The 10261-nt window shown below is 31.0% G+C and overlaps 1 protein-coding gene across 1 annotated transcript; it reads left to right on the forward strand.

Annotated features, from left to right (window-relative positions):
• The first annotated feature begins 381 nt into the window (after positions 1 to 381).
• On the forward strand, positions 382 to 9157 carry LOC148280454 (general odorant-binding protein 83a-like). The gene is made up of 5 exons (XM_088228324.1): positions 382 to 451; positions 5311 to 5399; positions 6293 to 6395; positions 7156 to 7226; positions 9140 to 9157. The coding sequence occupies exons 1-5, from the start codon at positions 391 to 393 to the stop codon at positions 9155 to 9157; spliced, it is 342 nt and encodes a 113-aa protein (XP_088084450.1). The 5' UTR covers positions 382 to 390.
• Positions 9158 to 10261: the final 1104 nt, after the last annotated feature.

A 10261-nucleotide genomic window follows, 5' to 3' on the forward strand; every position in this document is an offset into this window, starting at 1 on the left:
GAGAGTTTTACCACACATTTGCCTGAGGGATCGCATTTCGACAGCATTTAACCTAATTTCATCATTATTTTTCCACCGTAGACCCAAAATCATATTAAGACATCTTTGACTAAAACTTTGTACATACTTTTCTGTTCTTAATTCAAGTTTTTAAAACACAACGACTGCAACGCGGTACAAACCCTTAATACATAAGGTTACATAAATACTCACACAAATCACAAAAACCCTAGTGATGGATGCCGCAACGAGTTTGATCCGAAGCGTCGGCAAAAAGTGCGAACGGCACAAAAAACCAGAAAAATATCATTTACATCTGATCTGATCAGCCATGTACACCCGAGGAATATAATCTTTATATGTCTTTTTTTGTAGGAGTTTCCTGAGGACATGAAAGAAATTATTATGCACGTACACAACACATGTGTAGAAAGTACTGGAGTTTCCGAAGGTTAGTACAGTCGGTAGCTCAATCGCAAAGAGCTTCTGTCGGTAATAATCGACGCGACGAAAGATTCCCACCGCGATTTTTTATCGAGCGAGGATTATTGTACTTTTTATATTGCCACTCTTCAAGGAAAGGAAAACTTGTGCAAGTGCAAAACAAAAGACAAACGGATTAACTGAAACTCAACGCGCGTCCCTGCGATGCGCGCTGTCGCTTCGCGATTGGTCACGTGACCTCGACAAACTAATCCATTTCCATTGTGATCGGTCAAGTTGGTGAAGGGCTTTTAATCGACGTCGATAAACATCTGTGATTGAGCTACAGGTTTTAAAAAATCTCTGATGTATTCTAATTTTTGTTGGTCAAGCCATCTTACAAAATGCACCTTCAAGAAACGCATATAACATTACTATCAATCGTTAGAATTCTAATAATTTCCTATCATTCCTCTTTTTTCTTGGATCTTCTTACTGTCTCCTTCCATACTTCTTACTTAATTCCAGATCCGATGCATTATTGCCCCGACTAATTTTCCAGCGAGTCGGGGTAAGTTCTCAGGCATGGTTCGTTCCTGGTTGTGTCGCTAAAAGCTGTGTCTCTGTACTCAATACATGGATGTATAATGTTATTAAAAATATTGTTTTTTCAACAATGTTTGAGTATGTCCAAATGCTTGGAGACTGGCTGGATTTCCTCCCTAGGGAGTCATTCATATTTAAATTTATTGCAACAGAGAGGTGAAACATTAATCAAAAAAGAAATATAGATCTTCTAATATGGGCGGAGTGGTGAATGTTACACAACATGTAAAGTGGCCACTTAAACCAGCCAATCCGATTTTTTTTTCTTTTATTTTTTGCCCCACAACAAGCCAGGAAGCCCAATCACATGAGTGGTAAATAACATCACAGAACACCCAGGCTTGAGAAAAAAAAATGTGTTTTCACCGGGAATCGAACCTGGAACATTTCGTGTGTGAGCCAAGCGTCTTGACCACTACACTACTAGGCCGCCGATGACAGGTCATAATCCCTGTAAATGCCTAGTCTTCCATATTCCCTTCTCAATAATGTTTTCCTTTTTTTTAATATATTTTTTTTAAATTAATTGCCTCATCATGGAAAATGTTATATAACTTTTTTTCTTCACTATCCATTAATTATTTCTTCACAAGAGTTCGCAAAATCGATCAAAATCAAAATAAATCGCGCCAAACTAACAATTAATAAAAGTTTTTCGTTGCGTTTCGAATACAAATGAAAAAACGGAAAACTACCACAAATAATAAAAAAATAAAACTACACTAAGAATATTTTAAAAAACAGTACCTACTACGATTTGTGTTTAAAAAAGGGTGAAATAATTATTTGAATACGTTAAAGTCTTGGTGTTTAGTTAACTTATTATTCAACAATGTTTAAGTATGTCCAAATACTTGCAGATTGGCTGGATTTCCCCCTAGTCGTCATAAGCCCTGTAAATGCCTAGACGTCCATATTCTCTTCTCAAAAATGTTTTCCCTCTCTGTTAAAATAAATTTAAATAACTTATTATTCTTCCTTCCCACCAGATGCATATGATATAATCGATTCTATTACGATTAAACTAAAAATTTCCTTGTTCGGTGGTCCATAAATAGCCAGTATGTTTTTAATTTCTAAGTATTTCTATACAGCTTAAATAACAAGTCATACATCGTCGACAGCAATCGATCACCGCCTCTCATGTAATATCACCGCCTAATTCAGTTATGTCATTTGGCGGTAAATGTATTTAAACATTGCCAATAAAAACAACAAAAAAACAGTTTACATAATCGTAAAGTAAGATTTACCTAGACGTAAAAAAACTTATTTTTACTAAACGAACAAACGTTTTAATCTCTCTCCTCTAAAGTGGTCAAATTTGAGTTACGCGATGATGGATTACCGTCGACGGTATTATGTTTTAATGTATGTAAAAACACTTTCTCTCCATTAACAAACCGCCGTGAAAATCGGCAAGGTACACCTTAACCAACTTACACAAATCTGTTTTTGTAGGTTAGAAGGTATTGCTTTAACCAAAAAGCCGCCCTGCCAATGAACATAAGAATTTTTTAAAAATTAAACAAATAAATATATTTTGTTGTCACATTTTTTTTCTTCAAAATTTTTTTTTTTATAAAAAAGAAATATTAGCGTTCTTATAATTTACCCTAATATTTCAATTTCGGTGGCCATTTTCAACGAGTTGTAAATAACTCACTATTAGAAAATGGAAATCCAGTTGGGGTAGAGTGGGGTTTGAACCTCGGACCTCCGGCCCGTGAAGTCGCAACACTAGCCACGGGACCACAACCCGACGTCAGAAACTTCTGCAAAACTGGCCACCTTGATTATGTTGTTTTTTTTTTTTTTAATTATCTCATAAACTAATATTGACACTTATTTTACTCACATATCAAAATACATCATCTTGCAGAAAACTTAACATTTCTTTTTAAATTCATTTTAACTCTTTTCTTTCTTTATACAGTCACGCATCTCTTCATACATTTTGATGATTTATTGCCAAATATAAAGGACTCAAAATGTAAATCGAATTTTGAAATGAAAATAGCTGCACATATAAAAAGTGTAGCGAGAGATTTTTTGGAAAATATAATATGTAGATTAAGAAACGATTACTTTATATAATTGGTACACATATTACTTATATTCTTATGTATAACATTACTTTATAATTGTTTTTTTATATGATATTTTACTATATTATTTATGTTTAAGTATCATCGTGTATTCTTAGCACATATATATACTTTATATTAATAAAATAATGATTATTTAGTTCTTACATTTGATTAGCTATGCATTTATAATTAAGTCGTTTTAGTTTTTTTTCTGTTATTGTTATATTAGTATAGAACTACTTATACATTAAATTATAAAAAATCTCCATCTGAAAACAGGCTAAGCCATGTTAGATGGAGACTATCCCAAACAGAGGACGCTTCGGATTCACTTTGTCATTCACTACTTTTATACAGATTCCCCAGTATTAAATATGTACCTATTTATGCAATAAATTTAAAAATAAATAAATTTTCCAACCCTTATACATAATACAATTATGGGATTCTGTTTTTTTTATGGCAACCTCATTCTATCTTATTTCTAGTAATATAGTTACAAAAAAATATATTTAACACTATCTTATTAATGAAGGGCATTGGATTGTGTAAAAAATTAATATAAAAACAAGTATATTATACATAATTCTCTTTTTTTCATTTTATTATATCTATCTTTCTTTAGCACTAATCTCATGACTCGATTTTGATGTACTTCCAATTCATCTACATATCCGTCATTGGCTAAAAATAATACTGTTTAGCAGAAATCTATATGTGGAATAATTGAGTTGATACATATCAAACGCCAGTATGTCCACAACTACCCACCATAATGTCCATGTGGACCTACTAGCTTCTGAATTAAAACAGAGTTTTTGACAGTGTTTTCATGGTAATAATGAGGACATGTTTTAATTTAAATAGTACCAAAATGATCAAATTTGTTCTTACTACATTTTGTAGAATAAATGTAAAAAAAAAATTGACTGGACATACTGACGTTTAATATTTATCAACTCAATTATAGTTGTATATTTGAGTTCCGCAGTATCTCTATATAATTTATTCCTCAATCTACAGAGAAACGCTATTTTTGTAGATGTATTTTTTAAAACATGCTCAAAGTTTGCTGGGTTTAATTTACAAAATAAAAATTGACATGATAGGTGACTAAAATTGGTCCATATTTTCAAGTAGTTCATATGAACGCGAATATTTATTTTTTTCTATAAAAAAAGTGTCAACTTGAGTCCGCTTACTGTATATTTATAAAGGCTGTAAAATTAAAGTAAGTGTGTACGTGTGGATAGGGTGGGGGTATTTTACTCGTTGTAAGATATTGCATTTTTATAATTAAAAACTAATCCCAAATCAACAACTTTAATAAAACTGGAAGTTGAATATTACAAAATATAATTTTTTGTATTTATAACATGTTTTAAACAAATAATATTTTATGGTATTTTATTATTATTATTATGGTTATTATTTTGATTATAGAGACATCTTATTTTTCCAAAATTTTAACCAACGACTTGTGCCAAAAACCCGACGGTATAACAATGAATATTTTATTTTATAGGTTTTGTCAAAGTGCCATCATATAAAAATTTTAATAAATGAACTTCTACTGAGAAATTCCTATTTGAACCTTTTGTGTATAGATTTATTTAAATACCTTCAATTCATATATATCCAAATAATTAATTTTTTTTTTTTTAATATGATAAACCTTGACACTAACAGAAAGATCGTAATTGCATATTTTGAGTCTATATATAATTTTAAGCTCCAAATTCGCAACTTTTATTTATACATTTTAAAAACTATAATACTACTACTAACTTATACCCGTATGCAGAGACAAACCTTAAGGTGAGGAAAGTACATTCTATTGTCTTCACTTTCGGGTTATTCTCTGCATTTGAAATTAGAATGTACTTTCCTCACCTTAAGTTTTGTCTCTGCATACGGGTATTAGTGTTGAAATAAATAAATAGCTTGTGTTTTTATAAATATTTTTTAACATTTAATTATTTTTGTAACAGCTATCATAATAAATATAATTATTATTAAAGAACGAAACATTAAAAATAAATTCATGAATAATTTTGATAATAATAATAAGTTTGATTAATTTTGGAGATAAAAATTTACATTTCTGTCAGTGATATATTTCTGTAAACTTTTTAAGACGTGAATGTATTATTTGCTTTGATAAACCAACTCGTTATTCGTAATGTTTCAGGTGACATAACTAAATGCGAAGATGGAATATTCGCTGCCGATAAAAAACTCAGTTGCTACATGTTTTGCCTTATGGAGGAAGCCAGTTTTGTAAGTTCTGGAAACAAAATATTGATCCAATTTTAGGTTTTTGATATCCATATACCAACACAGAACCCTAGCAATATTGTAATATTATATTTTTATTCAAATTAAATGAAAGTAACAGAGTAATGTAATCAACTCGTGCAATTGCATTAAAAAAATGAACAATTAGTTTTGATTTAACACGCGTTAATGCACTAAAAAGCCAAACAATTAATATGGATTCAACTCTTACTATTGCAGGCAAAAACTGAACAAGTAATATGTATTCAACCCGAGCTAATTCACCAAACAAACTTTACAATTAATATAGATTGAACCCGTGCTAATGCACTAGAAAACTTAACAATTTTTATGGAATGATTATGATAAAATTATAAATAAACTTATCAATGAAACTTCTTGGTTAGTTTTACTTTTCAAGTTTCGGTAAAAATAATAAAAAGTAAAACTAAACCCAGAAGTTTCATTGATAAGTTTATTAATAATTTTATCGTAATCATTAACTATGGAGTTTTATCAGGAAATATCAACAAAAAACATCAATATTATTAATATGGATTCAACTCGTGCGATTGCACTACAAAACTGAACAATCAATATTGATTCAACACCCGCTAATGTATATAAAAAAACAAGTCATATGGGTTCAAGCCGAGCTAATTCACTAAAAAAACTAAACAAGATTCAACCCGTGCTTATGCACTAGAAAACTTAACAATTAATATAGATTCAACCCAATCTAATGCACTAAATAAATGAATACCTAATGGTATTTAGTTATTTATATGTTTCTTTTGAATTTCAATGTTTGCTTTTATGGATCGAAAATTTGCCGGTATGGCCTTAAGAGTTATTATTATTTACATGAAAAAGAATTAGGTATTTAATTATTTTAGGTGGATGAAAATGGAGCTACCGACTACGATATGTTGATAAGCATGATACCGGACCAGTGGAGAGACCAAGTTGGCAATATGATTAATTCCTGTCGACATTTAGGTTTGCAATTTATTTAATAATGTCTATTTAACATTTATTCTGGTGAATTTATGTTAAACCAGGACCATTTTTTGTTACTTACCTGCATGCATCGATCAATAAAAATACACGCTTAATATGTTCATGGATTTGACTCATTGTTGATGTTTTTTGTAAATTTATATCAATCTTTTAAGATTTAACATACACAAAAATACAAGCAGAACATAATAAAGATAAAAAATAAAACAACGTCAATCGAAAATATCAATTCATATCTACAGAAAAAAATAATAAGAAAATTAAAAGTACCTATTGAAATTAAGATCTAAAAAATAAGTCTATAATAGGGTCAATAAGATAGTTTGATCTTGTGGAACGAATCGATTATAAATGAATAGTAAATCGGATAAATAGGTATATATTATGAAATAAGTCATTAGTTAGACCAAAATCTTAAGAATGGTCATGTCAAAAGTAAAAACGTTTAAGCGCGTGTACGAAAAAGTGTGTGTAAAAATAAAAAATAATAAAAATAATAAATAATAATATAATAAAAATATAGGAACGCATCTCAAGGACGCATCTAGCGTTCCATCCTCTCTGGCTAGCCCTACGGGGAAATGACGTAAAGGTGGTAGGGTAGGTAGTACTCTTTAGCCGTAAGCGCCTATTGGCCCAAATTCTTTAGTCTGAGAAAATTGATTTAAAATAATAAAACAGTTCGGATCAAAAATGTAGTTTCTTTAGTAAAATGTTATAAATTGATTTTGTTTTACAGATACACCTGACAAAGATAATTGCGACAAGGCAATGGAAGTGCATAAATGCCTTTACAAAGTTGAACCAGAGGCAAGTATTCTAAAATATCTTTCGAAAATCATACTTAATAATAAGCATGCCCATTATACAAAGATCTATTTTTTATGTTATAAAAGTTATTTGAAAGTCTTACTACTAAAACTACAGCGCCAACCTATTTTATGAAAACATTATATGAAACCTATAACCTTAACTCACACAATATTTACGTTCTATTTTTTAAAGTTTAACATTTTCTATAAATCACGAATTTCTGTGCTAGAAAATGATAATCGAGTTGTGGTACAGCTGAATCCGAACTTCGGACTTTTGATCTGTGAGTGCGCAGCACTGTCATGGGATTACAACCGGGTTATTATATAATAATATATTGTGTGTTTGCTGGGTAAAACATTTATTTTTGCATGTGTGTATGGGTATGTAACTTTGCTTTTACTGTGTTTAGTGTGTGTGTCGCGGGCCAGTCGACTCCTATAATCTCAATAACATAGAATTATAAATATAATTCTATGCTTAGTAAATTATAAACTTTTTCATTTTTTTACGGTGATTAAAAATATTTACCATGCCCACTGACATATTATAGATAAATAGACCAGCCCTATCGAGTAAAATATTTTTTAAAATAGTTACACGAAAACGTACCGATATGCGGTAGTTTGTAAGTTCGTTTGTTTATGCCAGGGACGCATTTAACGTTCATGCATTTTATGCTACCAAAAATTTGAGGATACTCATTTTTGAAATAGAAAAAAGTTTGTATTTTAATTAACATATTACAACAAAGCTGAAGAAAATTGCACCTGTCATTGGTTGGTTTAAGTGGCCGCTTTACACACTGTGTAACATTCATTATTTCGCCCATATTTGAACATCCATATTCCTTCAATTCTTTCATCTGATATGATGTTTGTGAGGTTAAAGAGCTGAAACCTTTATTTATGTGGGTGAGATTCATCTAATTGAATTATTTCACCTACATACTAGGCAACGCCTGAAAATTTTTCAATTTCTATACTTCTTCATGTTCTTCATCTCTGTTGCAATATGTTAATGTTCTTCACCTCTGTTGTAATATGCTAATATTAATAGCTCCCCAGGGAGTTAACTTCAAAAATTTGGACAAACTCAAAATATTGTTTGTATTTTAACGTTAACGATCAATATTCTTTTTTGGTGGATTCCAGTCAAATTATTTCCTTAACTTCATTATAATTCCGACCCAAATATTTATTTTCACTGGATTTTGGGGAAAGCAAATAATTATTTACTCACGTTTATTATATTTAAAAATGTATTTCTATCAGTGCAACCCCGTAACTAAGAAGAGCTTCGCAATTGCGACGCTAGGCGTAGTTTGACGTTTAAAAAAAAATGAAAGGCGCCGTGGCACAGTTGATTAGACGGCCAACTGTGAAACAGGCGTCGCGGGTTCAACTACCCCCAGTTGCAAGAAAAAAAAAAAAAATTGCAACGATTTTTCTCAATTAGGGTCGGTGTTTGTGGTGTATATTTCATTATCTCCTTGCATATCCCCTCTTTCCTACCTGTTTACAAGCCTCTAAATAGAGGCTTAGCTGATTTTTCCTTTTAAATTAAAAAAAAAATTAAAAAATATGTATATTACAAAAATATATATTTGAATATTAATTGTTTTAAGCTTTGTTAATCACTCGTGAACAAATATATACCAATGAAAAGTTACACAATCCTTTTTACAATGTTTATCCGAAAGGTGTTTACACGCTTACATGACACAATCAGGCATTTTGGTTCTGGTTCTAAGCGTCACGCCTGGCGGTCAAAGAAAATCTAAATACGCATTGGGCATGATTGGGTGATTGGGCATGAGTTAAGTGTCATCATTTTTTTTAGGCTCAGGGCATGTGTATGTGTATTAATATGTCAATGACCATGTCTCATATTTTTCTGTTTTATTTCAGCTCTATTTTTTGTTTTGAATGGCTCTCCAACAAAGGAATGAGACGAACTATATTTCACAAATGGCGATGATAATGACTAAAGTATTATTAATTCTACGTATTTCCTTTTATTTTACTGTTATGAAATAATAATTTGTACTACAATAAAAAAGTTATTTTTATTTTTATTTAACACGCTTAATATACCACTGATATAATGCAATAAAACACTAATATAATAAACGAAGTATACTATAATATAAGACAGGTTAGGGAGTTCAAACCTCTTCCATCTTATCTATAGTTTACACTAGATATTTACCATAAAATTATAGTAAACCAGAAACCATGTAGTCGCACCAAAACTGAAGCCGACAAAACTACTAATAAATTACTAAAAAAGTTTTACGCTGTGGTCATCAATTACTCTGTAAACATCGCTTAATACGCAACCGCTGATTTAAATTCAATTATGCCATGTTGTGTCATGTTTAAGAGACAAAATACTGCTGGGATTACGTTTCATGTGTAAGTAGCGAATTCATAAATAATATTATTTAAAAATTCGATTATTTTACCGTCTGTCAGATTGTTAAATAACACAAGGTAGACATTTTGTTAGTATTGCCAGGGTAGTCGATTTTTTTACCCGGCTTTCTATTGATAAACCTTTAGTATAATATGAAACGGTATTAATTTACTTAATTCACAACACAAAGTTATCTTATATTAGTGTTATGATAATATATTGTTCGTGGTCTGGCAACATTAAATGGCCACTTCACGCATGCGCGCAGGTGTGATGCCAGACTTTTAAACACAGTACGATGAATGCAAATTCGGTTCTACGTGCCTTCTGGTATAATATAATTCTAGGATATTTATCTAAGCTCAATTTTCTTGACAGTTGCCGGTGCCTGCTTCTGAGGCACCACACATGTAACAGATGATCGATATACACCGCATTTAATGCACTAATGCGATGCCCTATACTATGTCGGGTACGGACTGGAGTAAGATGATGATAATGATGATTTTTATCAATCTCATTTTCCTTCTTGTCCTTGATCCACACTTCAAATGCTTCAAGGTGGTTCACAATATTATCTTTTAGAGTCCACGCCTCTACACCGTACAGTAAAG

The sequence above is a fragment of the Micrasema longulum genome, unplaced genomic scaffold, assembly GCF_059751315.1.
Source record: "Micrasema longulum isolate JH-2025_06_02 unplaced genomic scaffold, ASM5975131v1 h1tg000578l, whole genome shotgun sequence".
Classification (NCBI taxonomy): domain Eukaryota; kingdom Metazoa; phylum Arthropoda; class Insecta; order Trichoptera; family Brachycentridae; genus Micrasema; species Micrasema longulum.

Bases quoted from the DNA above. Each gene is read 5' to 3' on its own strand.
- LOC148280454 (XM_088228324.1), top strand. From the start codon at position 391: ATGAAAGAAATTATTATGCACGTACACAACACATGTGTAGAAAGTACT. The intron at 5,400-6,292 runs GTAAGTTCTGGA...TAATTATTTTAG, and splicing joins TTATGGAGGAAGCCAGTTTT to GTGGATGAAAATGGAGCTAC. The intron at 6,396-7,155 runs GTTTGCAATTTA...TTTGTTTTACAG, and splicing joins TAATTCCTGTCGACATTTAG to ATACACCTGACAAAGATAAT.